We start from the raw sequence: 24,648 nt of genomic DNA, 5'->3' as shown, positions 1-24,648 counted from the left end.
GGGCTCGAGCCCTGGTGTGGGAGGATCCCACATGCCGCGGAGCAACTAGGCCCGTGAGCCACAACTACTGAGCCTGCGCATCTGGAGCCTGTGCTCCACAACAAGAGAGGCCACGACAGTGAGAGGCCCGCGCACCGCGATGAAGAGTGGCCCCCGCTTGCCACAACTAGAGAGAGCCCTCGCACAGAAACGAAGACGCAACACAGCAAAAATTAATTAATTAATTAATAAACTCCTACCCCCAACATCTTAGGGAAAAAAAGAGCAAAGATCTCAAATCAACAATCTAAATTTCCACCTTAAGAAACTAGAAAAAAAAGTAATCCTAAAATAAGTAGAAGAAAGGAAATAATAAAGAGCTAAAATCAATAAAATGGGAAAAAATAGAGAAATGTCAACGAAACAAAAAACTGGTTTAGAAAAAAAAAAACTGGTTTACTTCTGTAGCCAGATGGCCACAGGAAAAAAAAGAAAAAAATTTACCAATTATCAGGAATAAGAAGATATACCAACAGACCCTCACAAACATTAAAAGGATAATAGAGAAATACTGCAAACAACTCTACACACATAAATTTGACAATGATAGGGACCAATTTCTTGAAAGCCACAAACTACCAAAACTCACCCAAGAAGTAAAAGATAACTAAATCTATATTCCTCATGAACAAAGACACAAACATCCTCAACAAAATACTAGGAAATCTAATCCAGTGATATTATGTAAAAAGAATAGTACCCCCACAATCATTGGGATTCATCCCAGGAACAAAAGGCTGCTTCAGTTTTCCAAAATCAGTAAATGTAATCCACCATAAAACACTTCATTATGTCAATGGATGCAGAAAAAAACATTTGACAAAATTCAACATTCATTCATGATAAATGTTGCCAGCAAACTAGGAAGGGAACTTCCTCAACCCAAGAAAAGGGCATCTACCAAAAATCTACAGCTAATATCATACTTTCTGAAGAAAATGAATACTTTCCCCCTAGGATGGGGAACAAAGCAATGACCTCTATTCTCATCACTGATATTCCACATCCCACTGGAAGTGCTAGCCAGTGCAAGAAAAACAGATAGAAGGCATACAGATCGGAAAGAAAGAACAGCTGTCCCTATTCACAGACGGCATGATTGTCTATGTAGTTCCACGGGAATCTATAAAAAAGCTCCAAGGACTAATGTCTGAGTTAGCCAGGTGGCAGGATCCCAGGTTAACACACAAAAATCTACTGTATTTCTGTATCCTAGCAATAAATCATCAAAAATTGAAATTTTAAAAATATATATCAGTTACAATAGATTTGAAAAGAATAAAACACATATAAATCTAACAAAACAGGTACAGGACCTGCACAGTGAAAAGTACAAAATATTGAAGAAAGAAATAAAAAACCACCTAAATAGGTAGACAGACATACTGTGTTCATGGACTGGAAGACTCAATACAGTTGCAATACCAATTCTCTACAAATCGATCTGTAGGTTTAACACAATCCCAAAATCCCAGCAAGATTTTTCTATAGACAGAAACAAGTTGATTGTAAAATTTATATGGAAAGTCAAAGGAATGATCAAAATTTTGAAGAACTAAGTTGAAGGATTCTTTCTACCTGATTTGAGAAGTACTATAAAGCTACAGTAGGGGACTTGCCTGGTGGCACAGTGGTTGACTCTGCACTCCCAGTGCAGGGGGCCCCAGGTTCAATCCCTGGTCAGAGAACTAGATCTCACATGCATGCCACAACTAAGAGTTCGCATGCCACAACTAAGGAGCCCACATGCTGTGACTAAGGGGCCCGCCTGCCACAACTAAGACCCAGCACAACCAAATAAATAAATAAATATTTTTTTTAAAAAGCTACAGTAATCAAGACAGTATAACAGCAATCAAAGGATGGACACATAGATCTACGGAACAGAATAGAGTCCAGAAACAGACATACACAAATATGGCCAACTGATTTTTGACAAAGGTGGAAAGGCAATTCAATAGAGAAAGGATAGCCTTTTCAACAGTGTTGGAACAACTAGATGTCAGCAAGTATATAAACCTCAAGCTAAATTTTCCAACTTGTATAAAAACGAACTAAATCTAGATCTAAATTAATATAAAACATGAAACTATAATTCTTAGAAGAAAACATGGAAAATTTTTCATGACCTGAGATTAGTTCTTAGATATGACTCAAAGAGCAGAATCCATGAGAAAAAAAAAAGATAAACTGATTTTCGTCAAAACTAAAAACTTGTTCTGCAAGACATGGTTAAGAGAATGAAAAGACAAACCACAAAATGAGTTTAAAATATTTTCAAGTCATGTACCTGGCAAAGCTCTTATATCCAAAGTATATAAAGAATTCTTAAAACGCAACAGTAAAAAACAAACTGTCTAACAAAAAAACAGGCAAAAGACTCAAATTCTTCACCAAAGAGAATATACAGATAGCAAATAAGCGCAAAATGCTTACATCATTAGCCATTTAGGGAAATGCAAATTAAAACCACTATGAGATGCCACTGCACACCTATTACATTGGCTTTAAAAAAAAAAAAAAGGGCTTCCCTGGTGGTGGCAGTGGTTAAGAATCCGCCTGCCAATGCAGGAGACATGAATTTGAGCCCTGGTCCGGGAAGATCCCACATGCCACAGAGCAACTAAGCCCGTGCGCAACAACTACTAAAGCCCACGCGCCTAGAGCCCCTGCTCTGTAACAAGAGAAGCCACCGCAATGAGAAGCCCACGCACCGCAACGAAGAATAGCCCCCGCTCATGGCAACTACAGAAAGCCCACGTGGAGCAACGAAGACCCAACGGAGCCAAAATTAAATAAATAAAATTTATTTTAAAAAAAGATAACACCAAGTGCTATAGCCAGGATGCAGAGCAACTGGAACTCTCATATACTGATGGTAAAATGCAAAATAGTGCAGACACTCTGGAAAACTATTCAGCAGCTTCTTATACATTTAAACATACACTTACCAGGCACCTCCCTGGTGGTCCAGTGGTTAAGACTCTGCGCTCCCAATGCAGGGGGCCAGGTTCTATCCCTAGTCAGGGAACTAGATACCGCATGGCTCAACGAAAAGATCCCACGTGTTGCAATGAACATCCCACACACAGCAACGAAGATCCCACGTGCCGCAACTAAGACCCGGTTCAGCCAAATAAATAAATATTCAAAAAAATAAACAAACAGACACTTACCATATAATCCAGCAATTTCAGTCCTAGGTTTAACCCCAGTGAAATAAAAACCTATGTTCACACAAAAATTGTATATGAATGTTTATAGCAGCTCCATTCATAATCACTAAAAATTGGAAACAACCCCAAATGTCCTTCAACAGTAAATGATTATAAAGAAACTGTAGTACATACCTACAGTACTCAGCAATAAAAAGGAATGAACTACTGATAAAACACAACATGAATGAATCTCAAATGCATCACCTTAAGTGAAAGACAAAACCAAAAGGTTGCATACTCTGTGATGCTCTGCAAAAGACACAACTATAGTGATGGGGAACAGATGAGTGGTTGTCAAAGGGTGGGTATGACCACAAAGGAGAAGAATGAGGAAGTTTTGTGGGTTGATGAAACTGTTCTGTATCCTGATTGAGGTAGTGGTTATGTGAATGTATATCTGTGTTAAAACTCATAGACCTGAATGCCAAAAAAAGTCAATTTTATTGTATTTCAATTTAAAAAATAGAGCATGTGGAGACCACCAACATCCTTAGCATGTCCCCAACCTCTAGAGCTCAAATTTCTGTCAGTTTTCTTATGCTCTCGGAAAGAAAATGGTGTGAACTCCCTTATTAAATTTTTTTCTTGTTGGTTTAACTCAAAACCACAATGTGACGAATTTCAAATTAGCTTTTAAATGCTGTTTTTCCAGAATTCAAAATATAGAATAAAAGCCCTTCAATTTTGCCACTCAGTCATGAAACAAAACAAAAATAATCTAAAGAAAGAAACAGATCAATTTCCAAAACGGGAACCAAAACAACAGCAAGACTGAGTCTACTGGATGGGGCCGACCAGCTAGCGTCTAAAACATAATGAATCATAATGTTCAGACATTAGCTGTGCATTTAAGACTTGTGCACTCCGCAACAAGAGAAGCCACCGCAATGAGAAGCCCGTGCACCGCAACGAAGAGTAGCCCCCGCTCACCGCAACTAGAGAAAGCCAGTGTGCAGCAACGAAGACCCAACTCAGCCAAAAACAAATAAATAAATGAAATAAATTTTTTAAAAAAGATGTGCAGTTTTCTAAATATATACTATACTTCCATAAAAAGTCCTTAAAAGCAATAACATAAATCTACAGTTATAACTCCAAAAAAAAAAAACAAAACCCACCACTCTGTGCCATACCCAAAAGCAAGTTATAGAACAGCATGTACAATATCCCATGTTTACAAATATGCACACACAGCAACAAAGTCTAAAACAACAGATACCTGTTAACAGAAGTTCTCCCTAGCTGATGAGAATACGGGTGATTTTTACTTCTTTCTTCATTTTTCTATAGTAGTCTTTTTTTTTTTTTTAACCACAGAGACAAATACTTTTATAATCAGAAAAATTTTTTTCTCTTTTTGGAAAATAGCATTCAAGTTAAAAATGTGATATTTATACTACAGATCAATCTATATATGACTTAGGCTGTGGGCTCCTTGACATAAAGGAGCTTTGTAAGCCTCATACAGTACCAGATTCCCAAAAGACATTTTACCAGATGTGTGTCTGGAGAAGGAAGAATAAATATGCAAGGCTTCTCACGAGAAGTGGTAACTTCTCTGGCATCTCTGAATAAAAAGAGGGGAAGAAATCAGGCAAGTGGCAAAGGTAGGTCTGGATGGAGGGAGACCTGTCAGTGATGGCAAAGAGGCAGAATAGATCCTGACACGGAAGGAAGGCAGGGAAGCAGACCGAGAGGGAGACCAGGAAATCTGGAAGAGGTGTGAAGCAAAAGACCAGTGTGCTCACTAAAAATCAGAGAGCTAACTATTCCATCCCTCTCCCCTCCCCTGCCTTCCCACCCCTAAGAGAAGTGACCCCGAGGCTGTTCCTTGCACAGGGGTGCCATGCTCAGGACCCCAAGTGCCTAACGGGGGCGGGTCCCTGACCCAAGGGCAGCCAACCCACAGGATGGCGAAGCACCTCTAATTTGGCCTGGCTAGGAAAGCTCCACCCAAATAGAGACAGTGGTAATCAGGCCAATCAGACACTCTCTGGAATTCAACCGCAGTCAGCAAGTTAGCGTCAGAGAGAGCAGACAGACCTGGGATGAACATTTTAAATAATCTATCAGAATATACTTATAAGATGTACATCAGAAAACGTAACGCCTGCAACTTTGTCTAAGCGTTCTTTTACGACTCCTCTGACCTTTTAGGAGTTGCTTTTTGGTTTATACTGTCATTTACATAAAATACCTAAGTGCACACACTGCAGAGCCTGAAAATGCCGTCCTGCACTTTTGTGCTGCTACTTAACAGTGAAATGTGGTTTGTTCCATAGGGCCTCTTACTATGGCAATTCCTTACAACAGGAGATTGTGTTTCCCACTGCTAACAAGTTAGGCAGCAATGTTTTTAACATACTCCCCTTTGCAGTCTTTTCCTCAGCCAGTTTTCTCTTCTTGGAAGTAACCAAGCAGAAGGTTCACATTTTATTAAGAAAACTGCCTTCCTCTGCGTAGTTTTCAACCTCCACTCAGGTCCGTGTCCAGACTTGCTGATGGGATTCTTTCAGGTTAACAGCACCCAGTCCTTGGCTACCTGAGACAGACACCCTGCCACGTGCTGCCCTCCACAGTGGGGCATGGCCCCTGTGCCCCTCCAGCCAGTTCTCGTCCCCAAGTTCTCAGACCAAGGCAGTCAGTGCTCACAAGCCCCTGCCAGATAAGCCCAACGGACAGATCCCCGTCCCTAAGCAGGCCCAGCTGGCAGCGGATGAGGCACTTGGCTGGCCTCGGGCTAGAACGGGGCCAGCACAGAGCTGAGCAGAGCCCAATCCTCTTTCAGATGTGATGAGGTCACAGGCTGGGCTATGAAGAGAGGACATGGGCCCTCTGTGGCCCAGGAGCCATGGGCTGCCCTTAATCCAGCAGCTAGAAAGAAAAACTGAGTCCTGCTGAGTGAAGCACTGACTCGAGTCCAAGATTCATGAGGCCCAGCTGCTTGGCCCTTCCAGGGTTCCCTCCAAGGCCTGGTGTACCTGGTCCTGCAGTCAACCCAAAGCAACCCACGTGTCTCTCTGTTCCTGGCAACTCAGAGCTGACCGACACTGCAGGGATGGGCTCAGCCTTGGGAGCAGCCCACCCAGTCAGAGGCGCCTCAGTGCTCACACCCAGACAGGAGCTCCTGGGGCGGAAAGTGTGTCAGGATATCTGCCCCGGCCTCGACTACCCAAGCACACATCATCAGTTGTTTGACGGATGTTCTAACAATAATTTAGGTTCGGCGCGGGACCGAAAGTTTAATTTCAACAACGTGGGAGCTCGTGTTTAAATGAGTCAGAAAGTTAACTTTTTATCTGTGTTCATCCATTCGGTCATGCAGTACTGACTTCATCTTCATGCACACACCTCACAGAGGACCACACAAAAGGCCAGAAGGCCCTGCACATGCTTACCAATCTAAAAAAAATCTGTTTTAAATACCGTATCTGGAAAACAAAATTTAAAGTTCACATTTTTGTTTTATTTGGTCTTATTTTAAAAATGCACTCCCCTATCTAGCTTAATATCATGGCTAAGCCACGCCTCTAAAATAAGTTTCCCAATTAAATAATCAAGACAGAAGCTGCTTCACATGGCACCCGTGTGCCAGTTAGAAACATTCCAGTCTGGGTGGCAGCTTGGCTTGGCAAGAGGATAGCAAATTAAAAACAGCACCTGCTCTGGACTGATGAATTGGGACGCTGCCTAGTACCAGGGCATGTGCCTTGGCAAGCAGAGCATGCAGGCTGGATCTCAGCCTCCCTCACCCTCTCGGTTAGACCCACGGTGCAGTGCACAATCTGCCCAACTGTACAAAGTAGCCTTGGACAATAGAGATTTAGAGCAGGAGCTCAGGAACTTTCTTTGTTCCTCTATGACAATAATAATAATAATACGGCTAAACTAATCTTGCTAAATCCTCTACTTGGCCGGTCTTGATGATCTGATTGTCAAATATTAAGAAGTTTACAAACCGGTAGAATTTTAAAATATTGTTTTACTTTGTTTTCATTTATATTGATCTGGTCTGAGACTCAATGATAGATTTCACAGTCCATTAAAAAAAAAAACAAAGGGACTTCCCTGGTGGTCCAGTGGTTAAGACTCCGAGCTCCCAATGCAGGGGGTCCGGGTTCTATCCCTGGTCGGGGAACTAAGATCCCACACGCTGCACGGCACAGCCAAAAAGAAAAAAACAAAAACAAAACTGCAGGTCTCCTACAGAACTCCATGGAGCTAAACACAGAGGAGACCCTTTACAAACTACTGGGCTCCCCCAGGCTTCCCTCAACCTGGCAATTCATCATTCTCTGTGGATTTCACTCATCTAACTAGCTTCGCAACCCCTAGGCCTGCAAAGTCTCAGACCAACAGCTGAAGCTTTCCCAAAGCGTCTAGTGAGGCAGGTGCAGTATCTCCCCAGCTGCCTCACCAAAACCACCTCTGAGCACAACGCCAGTTACATCCTCATCACCACCTTGGCCACCATGGCACATCTCGGGACCATGCAAACAGCCATGTGAATGAGTTCACCTGTGACAAGTGGGGGGTCTGTCTCCCTAGCTTCAGCTCCAAAACCATACTTGAAAGGAATACAGATCGATTTGCTGGCAAATTATCCTGATGTCAATTTATTATCAGAGAAATTAAGGAACTAAAAGGCAAATTCTATCTACCAATATCAGGCTTTTGTTACAATCCAAACTTTGAGGGCTCCCAAGTCCGCTGCCTGCCCCAGTACATTCACTTGGGCCATTTGTCTGGGCTGAGTAAACACCTGAACTTTTTTATTTTTTTAATGTTTATTTATTTATTTACTTAGGCTGCGCCAGGTCTTAGTTTTGGCACGCGGGCTTCTTAGTTGCAGCATGCCTGCGGGATCTAGTTCCCCGACCAGGGATTGAACCTGGGCCCCCTGCTTTGGAAGCGCAGAGTCTTACCCACTGGACCACCAGGGAGGTCCCAACACCTGCACTTTAAACAGAGTATCACAGGGGAATCCCCTGGCGATCCCAGTGGTTAGGACTCCCCGCTTTTACTGCCGAGGGCCTGGGGTTCAATCCCTGGTCGGGGAACCAAGATCCCCCAAGCCGTGTGGCGCGGCCAAAATAAATAAATAAACAGAGTATCACAGGCAAAGACTTGATTTATCATACACAGGCTTTCCTAAAACTACTATCCTAGAAAATGTCTGAGGATGTTAACTATTCATGTCTTCCCCGTAATCACATAAAGGGTAAGGAAGATTATCAGAATTCACAGAGCTATCCCACATCTGGCTTCACCGAAAGGAATCAAACTGTCACCCTAGAGCAGGAGCCAGTCACAGGGGAAAGAACGCCAGCCTGAGGCCCAGGTTCCAAGATGACCAACAAACTGGACAGCCATAGGTAAGTCACAACTTCTCTAGGGTCAGATTCCTCACGTGTCAAAGTGCCATAAACGTTAGCTTCAGTATCTCTTTGATGGAGAAATAAACAATGAAAAATAAAAACAAGGAATATAATAAACCTAACTGCCACCTCTTTACTCCCACTTGCCACGGTCCTTCCCGTCCCCAATCCTCACCTGGACTCCTCAGAGTCTCTTAGCAGGCTTTGGATCATCTCATCCTTCTCAAAGCCAGTCCTCACACCCTCTAACCCAGCGACAGCCAACAAAAACACGTGAGCCGTGTAAGTAATTTTAAATTTTCTAAGAGCCATATTTTAAAAAGTAAAAGGTAGAGTTCACTTTAATAGTAAATTTATTTATCCTGATATAGCCAAAATACCACCATTTCAACATGTAATTTTACATTCTGCTTTTTTCCTATTACCTCTTTGAACTCCAGCATGTTTTTTACACCTATGCACGCCTGAAAATTCATACTAGCCACACTGCTCAACAGCCACAGCTCTGACTGTTCCTCATCTCCTTCAGAAAATCCAAATTCATTAGCCTAACAAGTCAGGCCCAAACCGGGTCCCCCTCATCCCTCCCCTTCCATACCTCTGCCTGGTGAACCATACCTGGTACTTCCTTCCCACCCGTTTCCTGGGCTTGCCCTCAACTCCCAGGACCTGGTATACTCCTTCTCCACAGGACACACCACACCTCCTAGCCAAGCCCACTGTCCCCACCCCTATTACAGCACTTGGCTCCGGTGATCAGGAAGGTTGTGTACTTTCTCTGCCTCATACCAAACCCTCCTCCAAATGGACTGTGAACCCCTTGGAGGCAGGGACTTTTGTCCTATTTATGTATGTCTAACAGTATCTGGCCCAGCCTCGACGTTCACACACATATGAAGTAGAGATTTTTTTTTTTAAGGGGGAAAATACGTTAGAATTTTTACCAACATCTAGCTACTGACCTTGATCTAACTCTAAAGTTATCTAGCCAACTCTTAACCTGAAATTATACACATGTGTAGGGTTTGGACCAAAAATGGTTGAGAGAAAGTAGACAAGCTAAAGAAGCAACTACTGCTGGAAGAGCCGCTGCTCCTTGGGGTTTGTTTTTTTTCCACTGGCACAAAAAACTTTTAGCCTTAAACTGTTTTTCATAGCTGTGCTGGAATAAACGGGAAACCACAAAAATGAAGGCTTCCCTTGCACCAGTCATCAAATTGTAGTGGCAAGAAAGAAACCATTCAAAACTATCCACGTTTGATGAAACTCTGAACATTTTAAGTGTTTATTAACCCATTTAATTCCCAAATTTAACCAATCATTTGAAATGTTCAGAGACAAAATTCTGGATTCCAGTATTTCCTACAGACCTCTCCAATCTTCACTGGAGATGAAGGCCTCCCTTCTCAGGCCTCACAGAACGGCTGTTCTTTTATTTTCATCAGAGAGGTCCATAAAAACAAGCACAAGGACCCTCAGCCTCAATCCCAGTTGTGACTTCTTTACACATGTTAAGTGTCTGCTCTAAGGATTCTCAAAATACTGACGTGGCAGATCCTCAGTGACCCTCTCCCCCAACATGTTAATCAGAAAGCAGACAACTTTAGTAATAATTACAGAACCCCTGGTTTTCATTTTATACGTTCCTAAGCAAAAAGCTTGGCAAAGCCTCTTATGGTTTCCCCTCTTACAAAAATCTGTCTCCTAAGCAAAAGCTTCTGTTTCCTAGTAGCACTAGATACACTTAAAACTCACGGTTAAAAAATGAAAAAAATCATTACAATGGCATTTTATTTCCATACTTTCTCCCCAATATTTTCCACTTACAACAGAGTCCAGAAGCTTATTTGCTTATAAATATATAAATGTTATTGTTCCCTTGTAGATCCCATGTTTTCAAATAATTTGACCTTACAAACTATGTTAAATAATACATAAACTGTTATTTTTTTTCTTTCTCCTGTGAAACAGATATGTGTATTCACCTGTTCATTCGGTGCCTCACTATGGGCCAGGCACTGTTTTAGACACTGAGGATACCTCAGGGAACTCAAAACACAAAGCCTCTGCTCTCGTGGAGTTGGTATTCTCGTTGGGTGGTAAATGCTGAGAAGAAAAGTAAAGCAGGATGAGGGGGATAAAGAGCAGGGATGGGGGAGTGTCCTACTTTTGGCAGGTGGTCGGGGAAGGTCTCTTGAGCAGAAGAGAAGAACAGCAGTTCTGAAGAACAGAGCCAAGTGGGCATTTCTGGGAAGGGGTGGAGGGGATGGAAGAATAAACCTCAGATGCAAAGACTCTAAGGCAGGAGTATGTTATTCAAAAAGTTAATCAAAGCTTCTGGTCAAGTGAAATAAATAATCAGTACCTTAAAACCCCAGTCAAAAAAGAAACTGGGCTTACTCTGTTTAATGCAGTTTATATTAGACTTTCTGAAACACAGTTGGTACCCAGCCCCTCAGTCTGATTCTCAACCCCCACTTCTAAATTAATAAACTCAGGGCTCCCAGGGGACCCCCCACACACTCTGAAAACCAGTGGCAGACCCCACCATTCTATGTGAGGACACAAGGCCACACACGAGAGGTGCTGAGAGGAGGGCTGGGCGCCACCCCGCCTTTAAGTGAGAATTTTTCACACAAAAATCCCCCCCATCAAGAAGTTAAACCGCTTCAAAATAAGACAGTTTCCAAATGCTAAAAAGGCAAGATCTTCTCCCGAAGGAGGTGTCACTTTCTGACCTCCGTACCCTTCTACTCATCTGTCCCCTCTTCAGCCAGCTGCAGGCCTGTTCCCAGCTCTGGACCACTTTGAACTGAGCCTTTGAAAGTTTAAACTGGCTCTTCGCCACCAGACAAGATGCTGAGGCCATCCCCTCGTCCGGAGGTGCCCTGCTCTCTTACTCTTTGCCTTTCCTCCTCCTTCTAGACTCTCTGAAGTCTCACCCTGCTAATGAATCCAAATCCCAGTTCATCTCGCCCTGCCTTTTACCTCTCTTGCACACACAGGAATCATCTTATTTTCCAAACAAAAACCTCAGGACTCACTGTCAATATATGGTACTTGCTGCTCTAATTTCAATGCTTGGAATATTTCATAATTTAAAAGTACAGTAATTTTTTAAAACTTAGGATGTACTTATATATGGTCTGAGACAGCACAGAAAATTGAGACTGGGGAAATTTAGGCTCTGTGATCACAGTTACAGGCCTTTGACTATTGCGCTATGCTCTAACAAACAACTTTATTTTCCAAAGAAATACGACATCACCCTACAAAAGGATTCGGAGCTACTTCCAGGAATGAGGATAAAGAGGCAGTGAGTGATAGCTGTGGGTTGAAGGCCAGACTGCTGCTATTTCCAGGTCATTTCAACAGCTGAGGGAGCTAAATGGACCATCATGGAAAATAATCAGCTTTGGCAGCCATACAGACCTCAGCCCTTAATGGGGTGGATCACATATGTGCTGCATCTCAGGTAAATCCAGCACTACCTCTAGGCTGGAAACATGCCTCTCTCCAGCACGCAGGTAAGCATCCATTCATTCTACCAGGAGGGAGAAGCATCATGGATTGGGCAGGGCATGTACACTGCCTTTGCCCCCTCTAAGCATCCGATTAAGTGCCATGACCTGGGAAAGGCTCTTAGTACTTTGTAATTAAGAAAAAAAGTCATCAGGGACTTGCCTGGTGGTCGAATGGTTAAGAATCCGCCTTCCAATGCAGGGGACACAGGTTCGATCCCTGGCTGGGGAACTAAGATCCCACATGCCACAGGGCAACGAAGCCCCGTGCGCCGCAACAAAAGATCCCGCAGGCCGCAACTAAGATCCGACGCAGCCAAATAAATAAATATTTCTTAAAAAGAAAGAAAAGATAGGGCTTCCCTGGTGGCGCAGTGGTTGAGAGTCCGCCTGCCGATTCAGGGGACACGGGTTCGTGCCCCCGTCCGGGAAGATCCCGCATGCCACAGAGCGGCTGGGCCCGTGAGCCATGACCGCTGAGCCTGCGCGTCCGGAGCCTGTGCTCCACAACGGAGAGGCCACAACAGTGAGAGGCCCGCATACCGCAGAAAAAAAAAAAAAAAAGAAAGAAAAGATAAAAGGTCATCACAATGATCATTTTGAGGTGTACAGAAATATCAAATCGCTATGCTGTATAACAAGAACTAACGTAGTGTTGTAGGTCAATTATACTTCAACATCAAACTCATAGAAAAAGAGATCAGAATTGTGGTTACCAGAGGCGGCACGTAGGGGAGAGGGGGATGGATGAGGGTGGTCACAAGGTACAAACTTCCAGGTACAAGATAAATAAGTACTAGGGATGTGATGCACAACATGGTGAGTATAATAAACACTGCTGCTGTTATATATGAAAGTTAAGCGAGTAAATCCTAAGAGTTATTCTCATCACAAGGAAAAGAACTTTTTTTTCTATTTCTTTAATTTTGTAACTATCTGAGATGGTGGATGTTCACTAAACTTATAGTGGTAATCATTTCATGATGTATGTAAATCAAATCATTATGCTGTACACCTTAAACTTATACAGTGTCTATGTCAAATATATCTCAATAAAACTGGAAGAGAAAAAATAATTTTTTTAAAAAAAGAAAGAACAAAGGTTTCCAGGGCTATCAAGAAAGAAAAATTTTTTTTTTTTAATTTTGGCTGCACCAGGTCTTATGGTATGCAGGATCTTTTAGCTGCTGCATGTGAACTCTTAGTTGCGGTATGTGGGATCTAGTTCCCTGACCAAGGATTGAACCCAGGTCCCCTGCATTGGGGGCATGGAGTCTTAGCCACTGGACCACCAGGGAAGTCCCAAGAAAAAATTAATTTGGCCCTATGACCCAGGAGGAGTCCTGAAGGTCTTACTGAACTCAGCATTTCCCAGTGGTAAGTTCTTGTGGGTAAGCACACTGTTAACTTGGGATAAAGTGAGACCTTTACGTATGTTGTAGGACCAAGTCCATATATTTTTTTTAATGTTCAGAAATGTAATGATATTGCCCTTTGATCTAGTAATAGCACTCCCTGAAATTTAACAAAAAATAGTCACAATTCAAAAGAAGAATGAAGGACATTTACTGAAGGATCCTTCCTAATAGCAAAATATTGGAAACCATGATCAGGGGATCTTATGCAGCCTTTGGAAGGGAAAAATTCCAAAGTGGTTTTCATTTGACTAAGATTTTTTTCCCTAATTTCCTTCAATGTTACAATTTTTTTTAATTGAGATATAACTGGAATATAACATTACATTAGTTTCAGGTGTACAACATAATGATTCAGTATTTCTATATATCAATATTTGTATCAATAATGATATACACATTATCACCACAATAAGTCTTATTTAACATGCATCACCATATATAGTTTAAAAAAATTTTTTTCTTGTGATGAGAGCTTATCAGATCTATTCTCTTAGCAACTTTCAATTACAACTGCAATACAGTATTATTAACTATAGTAGCCAGCCCTATAGGGTAGATTCCTTTCAAATGGGAGAAATTTTTTCATTAGCATCAACAAATTTATTAAGCACCCACAATTGTGCAGAAGGTTTCTTTTTAAAAAAAAAAAAAACAGGAAAATAGATTGAAAAAACTTTTAAGCTTCAAGTTTCTTCAAGATGTCTGTACTGTATTATCTAAATCATTCTCCCTAAAAGAGCCTCCAAATTACAAAGTAAGAAAGTAATAAAAGGTTAACTAAAGATTATGATTGGTATAATAGCTTTAAGGCTAACCTATACTAAGGTAGAGCTAGTAACAGCTGATGCTTTGGGAATTTTTGAATAGAAGATATCTGCATGTGGTATACAATTCAAATACAGTGAAAAATAAATCTCCCTTCCACCCTGACCCTTGGTCACCCAGTTTCCCAATTTGTACCATTCCAGAGATATTCGATAGTGGTAACAGGTTGGTGTGACTTCCATGTGAGAGACACTTTGCTAAGGACTTTGTATGGAAGGCTCACAGGTGCCAGTAACACTCTCATCAGCCCTGATTTACAAATAAGGAGACCTGCTTGTGTCCTGAAGTGAACAAGCAACTGGCCAAAAGTCTCATGGTGATAAGAGACATAAAGTCCATACTCTCAGAGCCCCTCCCCATCCCAGCCCCCAACACACACACACACACCCCTAAACTCCATGTTCTATCTTCATGTTGTGTTGTTCCCTCTGCCCTCAAAACCAATCCTTCATCATCCCTCTGCCTGGCTAACCTGACTTTCCATATCAATTTTAGAATCATCTTCTCTATCTAAAAAAGTCTTGCTGGGATTTTGGGATAGTGTTAAACCTACAGATCAATCTGTGGAGAAGCGATACATATTTTTTTAATTTATTTTTTAAAGCTTTTATATATTTTTTAAAATTTATTTTTGGCTGCATTGGGTCTTCGTTGCTGCATGCGGGCTTTCTCTAGTCGCGGTGAGTGGGGGCTACTCTTCGTTGCGGTGTGCGGGCTTCTCACTGTGGCGGCTTCTCTTGTTGCGGAGCACAGGCTCTAGGCGCATGGGCTCAGTAGTTGCAGCACGCAGGCTCAGTAGTTGTGGCTCGCGGGCTCTAGAGCACAGGCTCGGTAGTTGTGGCGCGGCATGTGGGATTTTTCCCGACCAGGGTCAAACGCATGTCCCCTGCATTGGTAGGTGGATTCTCAACCACTGCGCCACCAGGGAAGCCCAAGAAGTGATATTTTAATAACTATATTGAATCTTCCAATCCATGAGCACAGTATGTCTGCCCACTTATTTCAGTGGTCTTTGATTTCCTTCTTCGGTGTTTTGTAGTTTTCAGCATGTAGATCCTGTACATGTTTTGTTAGATTTAGCCCTAAGTATTTCATTCTTTTTAGAGCTATCATAACTGATATGGGTTGCTTTTTTTTTTTCAATTTCAGTTTCCAATGATTGATTGCTAGGACATAAAAATATGATTGATTTTTGTGTGTTGACCTTGTATGCTACCACCTTGCTGACTCACACATTAGTCCTAGGAGCTTTTTTATAGATTTCCATGGGATTGTCTACATAGACAATCATGCCATCTGCAAATAGGGAGTTTTTCTTTCTTTCCAGTCTGAATGCCTTCTATTTATTTTTCTTGCACTGGCTAGCACTTCCAGTAGGATGCGGAAGACAGAAGAGACATGTGGTGAGAACAGACATCATTGCCTTGCTCCCCATCTTAAGGGGAAAGTATTTTCACCACTAAGTATGTTAGCTGTAGATTTCTGGCAGATGCCCTTTTCCAGGTTGAGGCAGTTCCCTTATTTTACTAGTCTTCTTGGCCACATTTATCGTGAATGAATGTTGAATTCTCTCAAAAGTTCTTTTCTGCATCCCCTGACATAATCAAGTGCTTTTTGTGCTTTAAACTGTTAGTATGGCAGATTATATCTCCTGATTTTGGAAAACTGAACCAGCCTTTTCTTCCTGGGGTAAGTCACAATGATTGTCCTGTACTATTCTTTTTACATAACATTGCTGGATTCGATTTCCTAGATTTCCTAGTAGTTCGTTGAGGATTTTTGTGCCTGTGTTCATGAGGATGATGTTCATGAGGATGAGGTCTGAAGCGTTTTCTTGAACCATCTTTGTCTGGTTTTATAAAACAGATGTGTACTAGACACTTTCCTGAGGTCTTGGATGATAATTTTACTATTTTTAATCATCATAAAAACTTAAGAGTGGTTTTAATCTTTGCTTAAATTCTGCTAGAATTTATTTGACTTCAAGTTTTTGACCAGGAAGACAACTCCCAAAGATAACAATCTGCCCAAGGGAAAATGGGACTGTTTTATAAGGAGCCACCTTAAGGTAGAAGTGAGAATCCAATGCAGTGAAACTACTTCACTGGCCATTCTCTGCACGCCCCTTCCCTGCTTCTGTATAGCCCAAGAAAGCCAGAAAGGTGAGGGAAGTGCTCACCAGCATGGGATGAAACACTGACAGTTTCCATCAAATAAAAGATACTTATCACCCAACCCTGAAATGCAAACGCTCACATCTGTCTTTGAGTTACCTAAGAAAGCACCTGTCAAACATTAACCGTTTAGTTCTTACAATTCCTAAAATGCTCAGTCATTACCACTCACATTCTACTACGGAGGAAGCCAAGAAACAATGTGGTTAAGAGATTTCAAGGAGATCAGCAGAGCTAAAATTTGAATTTAAACATCACCTATTACCCAACTTTGTTTAAAAAATAGCCCTAGGGCTTCCCTGGTGGTGCAGTGGTTGAGAGTCCACCTGACGATGCAGAGGACGCGGGTTTGTGCCCCGGTCTGGGAAGATCCCACATGCCGCGGAGCGGCTGGGCCCGTGAGCCATGGCCTCTGAGCCTGCGCGTCCGGAGCCTGTGCTCTGCAATGGGAGAGGCCACAAAAAAAAAAAAAAAAAAAAATAGTCCTAAACAAATGCAATGCAATGTCAGAAGGTCAATCAGTTGTGGGAGGGGCTCACGAAAGGGATCCAGGGACTTCCCTGGTGGTCCAGTGGTTAGGACTCTGAACTCCCACTGCAGGGGACTCAGGTTCGATCCCTGGTCGGGGATCTAAGATCCCACATGCCACGGGGCGCGGCCAAAAAATAAAATAAAATAAAATAAATGTAAACAAAAAAGAAAAAAAAAAGAAAGGGATCAGAAGCAAAAGAGCTCCTTGAGAGGTGTTTTTGGATCTTAAAAGCTGATTCTGCTCTTGGCTCTTTTGAGAAGGCCTATCCCCTCAAGGCAGAAAGTGGCAGTTCTGCTGGGTGAGGAACAGGAACTGCACACCTAGGGACAGCGCAATGGCCACTGAGAAATCAAAACCCTTGTTAAGTGTATCACTTCAGCACGTAAAAGTCACCCAAAAAGTCACCAGGCTGACCAAAGACCTCAGAAATGTCCTTGGACTCAAAGTCTCCTCTGCTCTGTGGAACAACTCAAAATGATGTGTTCAGGAGGCAGGAAAGAGCACACCACCTGGGTTCAAATCCCAGCTCTACCAACCACTAGCCACGTGACCTTAAACGAGTCATGACCTCGGTGCCTCTAACTTTCTCAACCATAAAATAAAGGTGATAACAGTAGAGTAAGCACTCATTAATGATGCCTGCTGTTGTGATTCAGAAAGTTGTCCCATCTAGGTCCTGTCCTCTTCTGACACTGTCCTAATATCATGGTATAAGCGATAGTACGCCCCACCCCCATCCCAAGAGCAAAATTCTTCTTTCAACCAAGTGCTTTGGAAAAAAAATCAAAACAAAAGGCCCCTGGGCTTCCCTGGTGGCGCAGTGGTTGGGAGTCCGCCTGCCGATGCAGGGGACGCGGGTTCGTGCCCCAGTCCGGGAGGATCCCACATGCCGCGTAGTGGCTGGGCCCGTGAGCCACGGCTGCTGGGCCTGCGCTGCGCAACGGGAGAGGCCACAGCAGTGAGAGGCCCGCGTACCGCAAAAAAAAAAAAAAAAAAAAAAAAAGGCCCACATTAACTATTTCATTAAATGATGTCTGAGAGCTAAAAACCAATAAGCGCTCACAGAATCCACATTCGAAAGAAAGAAGAAGGTATTTAAATCAATAGCTTAAACCAACTCTTTTCCTACAAAAAGTACATTTATATTGTTTGAAATAACCACAGGAGATACTCTCCCCAACTAAGAAATAGGTATGAGTTTCTTTTCTTTTTTTTTGCGGTACGCGGGCCTCTCACTGTTGTGGCCTCTCCCGTTGCAGAGCACAGGCTCCGGACGCGCAGGCTCAGCGGCCATGGCTCACGGGCCCAGCCGCTCCGCGGCACGCGGGACCCTCCCGGACCGGGGCACAAACCCGTGTTCCCTGAATCGGCAGGCGGACTCTCAACCACTGCGCCACCAGGGAAGCCCCGAGTTTCATTTTTAAAACATATAATCTAGGACTTCCCTGGTGAAGCAGTGGTTAAGAATCCGCCTGCCAATGCAGGGGACACGGGTTCGAGCCCACATGCCTCGGGGCAACTAAGGCTGTGCGCCACAACTACTGAGCCTGCGCCCTAGAGACCGCGAGCCACAACTACTGAAGCCCATGCGCCTAGAGCCCATGCTCGGCAACAAGAGAAGCCCCCACAGTGAGAAGCCCGTGCACCTCAACAAAGAGTAGCCCCCGCTCGCCACAACTAGAGAAAGGCCACGCACAGCAACGAAGACCCAACGCAACCAAAAATAAATTAATTTTAAAAAAGATATTATCTATGAAAATGCATTAATTTCCATAATATTTCAGATTAGTTTTACTATCAAATAGCATTCCATTTACAATATCGATTTAACTTTTAAATCACTAGGAAGTAAACTATCTTTAATTCAAATATATATAATTATAAAATTATAATTATAAAATATATAATTATAATTTTGGGGTGGCATTTTCACCAAGTTTCTTTAAAGGCAGGAAGTATTACTTAGCAACAGTGACAACTAACGTTTTATTACACACTAACTAAGCGCCTAATAAACTAGGCGCTAATTTCTACATACTACCTCATTCTCTTAATCCTTTTTGAGAGATATAGGCTCATTTTACAGAAAAACCTCAGCCTTGAGGTTGACTATTTACAGGTCTGATAGAGAACTGATTGCTAGTACTGTGTAAGGTTTTAACACTAAAATGATACAGAAAGGTAAGTCTCAAACTTTAATGTGCACGAGAATCTCCCAGAGAATCTTGCTAAACTGCAGATTATGATTCAGAAAGTCTGGGGTTAGGCCTCTGATTCTGCATTTCTAATAAGCTCTCAGGTGCTGGCAATGCAGCTGACCACACTTGGAGCAAGGACCTGCAGGTGGCAATAGGCCACAAACCACAAAAAACGTCTCTAAAACCTAAAACGAAAAAAAGTCAAATTTTTTCTCAAAAACTTATATTAGAATTAGAACTTATATTAGACATATTTCTTGATGGGATTCTGAGCTTTGTAACATCTTAGAAATATCTTCAGGGACTTCCCTGGCGGTGCAGTGGACAGGACTCCATGCTTCCGAGGCAAGGGGCACGGATTTGATCCCTGGTTGGAGAACTAAGATGCCCCACGGCATGGCCAAAAACAAAAAGAAATATCTTCATAACGACTCTTGTCTTCTTTTCCAGTTTAAGTTGAGAGTCCACTATCTTGAAGTTTTGTGGCGGTTTTTCCCCCTAAAAACCCTGATTTTTTTTTTTAACAAGGCTGAAAAGCTAAATGCATGGAACTGTTTCACGTTGCCATACCCTTCAAGCAGGTCCCCATCCTTCACTCACCCACACATAACATAACCTCTCGCTGTTTAAATTCTAGAGATTAGACAAAAGACAAGAGTTAGGCGAGATTTTAGGGGCTGGGCCCCAAAGTTCTTCCAGATGAAAAGTAAAGCTCTACAAAAACAAAAACAAAAAACAGCACCTTACGAAAAGGCAGTGATAAATACCACTGGCTTCCATTTCTGGCTTTAGGTGACAAAATTCCAGCAATGAGGTGATATCTAACATTTTATATAAACTACTGGATTTCATTCTTTTATCAGATCTTTTGAATGGCAAGCTCTATGTACTTTCAAAAGTCCAGAGTAGGGCTTCCCTGGTGGCGCAGTGGTTGAGAGTCCGCCTGCCGATGCAGGGGACAAGGGTTCGTGCCCCGGTCCGGGAAGATCCCACATGTCACGGAGCAGCTGGGCCCGTGAGCCATGGCCGCTGAGCCTGCGCGTCCGGAGCCTGTGCTCCGCAACGGGAGAGGCCACAACGGTGAGAGGCCCGCGTACCGCAAAAAAAAAAAAAAAAAAAAAGTCCAGAGTAAACAAAACAAGGTACTTAACAAGGCCCTAAATTCCACCTGGGCCCAGGTTCCCTCCCATCCTGCTCTTTAATTCACTTCTGATTATCAGTGCTGTCTGTACTCAAACATCAGCTAGCTGCCTCTTTTTAAAGGCAGTTATACACCTCCCCCACTCCTCCATTCACTTTGCTAATAACAATGCCTAACTACAGAACAAATATATCTCTTGGAACATTCCACTTTACCAGATAAGGTCAGTTTAAAATTCTAGAGAGGAATAACCTGCTCCGTTTGTCTTTCCTGAGAGCCCTTCAAAAATACCCTCCTGCAATCAGCAGAACAAGCCTTTCACCCGAGCGAGAGAGCGAGAGAGCGAGAGAGCGAGAGAGCGAGAGAGCGAGAGAGCGAGAGAGCGAGAGAGCGAGAGAGCGAGAGAGCGAGAACAGTCTATGATTCTGCAATTTACAAACACTGAGACCTTTATTTAAAGGATATCCACACATTAAATGATTCCCAAGGAACCTTTATCTATGTACTCAAGTAAGCACAAGACCAATGCTTGGAAGAAACAAAATGCACATACATTGCACCTCTGTGCAAATGGCTTCTCTAGATGAGAAGTCGCTGCCAGGCCTCAGAGAAAGGCCTACCTGTGTCAGGGGATATAGGGACAGTTTTTTCCGAACTGGAGTATGCTCTATCCACAGCAGAGCTAAGTAACAAACCAAAGAGGCCTGTTAGAAAACCACAAAAGAGGGGCAGAGGGGACAGGCCCCTGCCCTGAACACCCTGAAAGCTAAAAATAAGAATTCTGAGAAATGAGCTCTACCATAGACAAGCCCAAAAGAAAGTTCTCTGTTTCTGTTACCTCCAAAACTGGCTGCCCTCCCATAGTGATTTAACTCTGGGTACCAACTGGGCAATGCCAGCCACCGTGCTGGGGCGGAGGATTCAGGGATGCCGGTTCTACCTTCTGGGCTAATTAGAAGGAATCAAAACCTCTGCAGCAGGGACTTCCCTGGTGGCCAGTGGTTAAGAATCCGCCTGCCAATGCAGGGGACACTGGTTCGAGCCCTGGTCCAGTAAGATCCCACATGCCGTAGAGCAACTAAGCCCGTGCACCACAACTACTGAGCCTGCACTCTAGAGCCCGGGAGCCACAACTATCGAGCCCACGTGCCACAACTACTGAAGCCCGAGTGCCTGGAGCCCGTGCTCCGCAACAAGAGAAGCCACCGCAATGAGAAGCCCGTGAAAGGCAACAAAGAGTAGCTCCCACTCGCTGCAACTAGAGAAAGCCCCCGTGCAGCAACGAAGACCCAATGCAGCCATAAATAAATAAATAACAAAAAACAAACAAACAAAACCTCTGCAGCATAAACTGGAGACTCTGGGCAGATCTGGGCTCCCCCAATGCATCTGGACTACATGCCTCCATTCAACATTTATTTGAGCGTCTACCATATGCCCAGCACTGTGCTGGGCGCCGGGGAAGAAACCGAGCCACAGTCCCCAGTGGTGGAAGCCGAGACAAACGACGACCATCCGGAGGAGTGGAGGATGTGCGGGCCCCGAACACCTAACACAAGTTGCTATGACCAGCAGTACCCAGGGGACAGCATGACCCCGGCCGGGTTTCGCGCACCACCAAACCCAACAGTGAAAGACGCTCGCGAGAGCGAAGGCTGGAGTGGACAGGAAGGCCCGGGGGCAGGTGTTCAGGTAGAAGGCGCACACCTGAGGCGGCAGGGTCCCCAGGGGAGGCGGGAGGGCGGCACGGGGACCCAGCGAAGGAGAGGGAGCGCAAGGACTGGGGCCATGGGAAGCGAGTGCGCGGTGGAGGCCGGCCGGGCCTGCGCCCCCGAAGCGGGAGCAGGGAGGGAAGGCGCGCGGCTAGGCCGCCCGCCGGCACCTGGGGCCCCGCCCGGCACCTACCACTTGGGCGACCTTGAGGCAGCCAAACGCGCCGCGCAGGTAGTCCGGGTCGCAGCGCAGGCCAGCCAGCCCGCGGCGCTGGCTCACCGGCTCGGTGGTGGGCTGGTACGGACTGCTGGCGCCCGAGATCATGGAGGTGCTCGAGGCCTCGCCCTCGAAGCCGTCCAGCTCCTCGCCGCTCCGCATGCTGCCGCCCGGCCCGGGCCGCCTTGCGCGGCTGGCCTCAGGCGCCCGGAGCTAGCGGGCTCAGCGGGGCCGCCGCATCGCCGCCGCCGCCGCCGACGACGACGACTAACTGCCCGCACTGCCGCCGCCGCCGCCGCCGCCGCCTCTGCGCCCGCCGCCCGGCTGCGGCCGTGGCTCGGTCCGCTCGGGCTCGGCTCCCGCCGCCTCGGCAGCGGAAAGGGAGGGAGGCGGGAGCTGGCGGAGAGGGAAGGAGGCGGGAGCCGGCGCGGCCAGCCGGGAGGGGGCGGAGCGAGTGCCCGCCCGCCGGCCGCTCGGCGGCGCTCCGCGGCTCCCGCGGGTGGAGGTGGCTGCCCGCGCTGCGGGGCCTCGGGAGGGCGGGGCGGAGCGGGGCGGAGCGCCAGGGCCTCTGGCTCCGCCCTCACCTGAGTACGCGCAGGGGTCGGGGCCGCGGCTGCGCGCCAGGCGATCATAGTGTGGGAGGGCGAAGGTCGGGGAAAGAGGGGTTGTGGGGAGCAGGGAAAATGGGGGTTGACGGAGGGTCGAGGTGGACCTAGGGGGCACGGAGCTGCTTTCCCAGAGCGCTGTCTCCGTTTCTTCCCTGGAGGAAGTGGGGTCTTCTTCAGGTAGGCCAGGGGACTTATCGGTGAAGACCAAGGTGTGCTGTGCGACCCCCGTGCTGGAAACAGTACGGGGCCCAGGGTGGGCCTGACTTGGACTGTTTGACAAGAGGGGGCTAAGTGTCTGGGCTCCCACACTGGGCAACAAACCAGTACCGAAGTCAGGGACTGAACGGGACAGGGGTGAGAAGTCGGGGTGAGTGAGGTCGCTTAATACTGGGTCTGTAAGACAGACAGGCGGCAGTATTTGTGAATAACTCCCAATGTACGCTCTGGATTCACCGGCCTGACCGAGAATGGGAGCTAGCCCACAGGAGACCCTCGGTGACTAACATTAGTTTCCTCTCTTAGCTGAAAAGGTTTTGCAATCTCTGCCTAATCACCAAGGCAGGTGAAACACAGATTTTTGCACTGAAGGGCATTAATTAGGGACCAATTTGCAATTCAAGTGTAAAGGATAATTTTAAGCTTAAGTAAAACACCGACTTTCTAAGAATTGTCCCTTTGGTATTGAACCCTCCCACACCACAAATATCTAGAGCTTACCATGCTTTAGACACTGAGGAAGGCACTTGAAAGTGTTATTCCCATTTTACAGAAGACCAGACTAAGGTTTCAGACTGGTAGTCCCAGGCCACACAATTGGTGAGCAGAGCCCACTCACTTCCAAATTTTTTCACTACACAGTGTTGCCTAGTATATAATTCAGATGGGCTTGTGAACTTAGGAAGTGAGAAGCAGTAAATGTCATAACTCAGGAGATCTCAATTTTTAAAGGGCTCTCACCTTTTGGTTACCAAAGATGGGAACGACAATGACTCTAACACTCCATTCAGCCCACAAATATTTATTGGGCACTTATATGCTAAAGAATATGCTAGGACCTGGAGGTTGCCAATGAAAGATAACAAGTTGAATGGTTGGATGCAGACTCTGGCCTCTGCTTTCTCCCCAAATCCCAGTGAAATGACAGTTACAGAGACATCTTTTAAGGGCATAAAACCACAGGGACAAAGAATGGGAAAGGAGACAATGGCAACAAAATGTTGGAAGCAGAAAAGCAAATGGGCAAGTGGTAGCTAACTTAGCAGATCCAAGAAAGCTAAACCCTAAGTTGGCACAGGGGAAGGCTGAAATGCAACCTAGGTCATATCACAGGAAAAAAGGCTCAGGAATGGGCAGCACCAAGCACATCTAGAAGTGGGGGGGTAAAAGCAGGAATTAAAAAAAAAGACCAAATGAAAGTCTTTTTAAGAAGCAAATGGGGAGGGCTTCCCTGGTGGTGCAGTGGTTAAGAATCCGCCTGCCAATGCACGCAACAGGTTCGAACCCTGGTCTGGGAAGATCCCACATGCCACGGAGCAACTAAGCCTGTGAGCCACAAATATTGAGCCTGCGCTCTAGAGCCCACGAGCCACACAAGAGAAGCCACCGCAATGAGAAGCCTGCACACTGCAACAAGAGTAGCCCCCGCTCACTGCAACTAGAGAAAGCCC

At 44.9% G+C, this 24,648-nt stretch overlaps 1 protein-coding gene across 1 annotated transcript in view; it reads right to left on the bottom strand.

The window, feature by feature from the left end:
• CMTM4 (CKLF like MARVEL transmembrane domain containing 4) overlaps nucleotides 1–22,832 on the bottom strand; it is a 70,071-nt gene extending 47,239 nt beyond the window's left edge. Inside the window, exon 1 of the mRNA XM_004280894.3 lies at nucleotides 22,350–22,832. Within this exon, the coding sequence (XP_004280942.1) occupies nucleotides 22,350–22,535 (186 nt within the window). The 5' untranslated portion in view covers nucleotides 22,536–22,832. The remainder of the gene's footprint in view (nucleotides 1–22,349) is intronic.
• Between the last annotated feature and the right edge of the window lie 1,816 nt (nucleotides 22,833–24,648).

The sequence above is a fragment of the Orcinus orca genome, chromosome 20, assembly GCF_937001465.1.
Source record: "Orcinus orca chromosome 20, mOrcOrc1.1, whole genome shotgun sequence".
Taxonomy (NCBI): domain Eukaryota; kingdom Metazoa; phylum Chordata; class Mammalia; order Artiodactyla; family Delphinidae; genus Orcinus; species Orcinus orca.
Note: the sequence above shows the minus strand (reverse complement) of the source record. Positions and strands in the feature narration are given on the sequence as shown.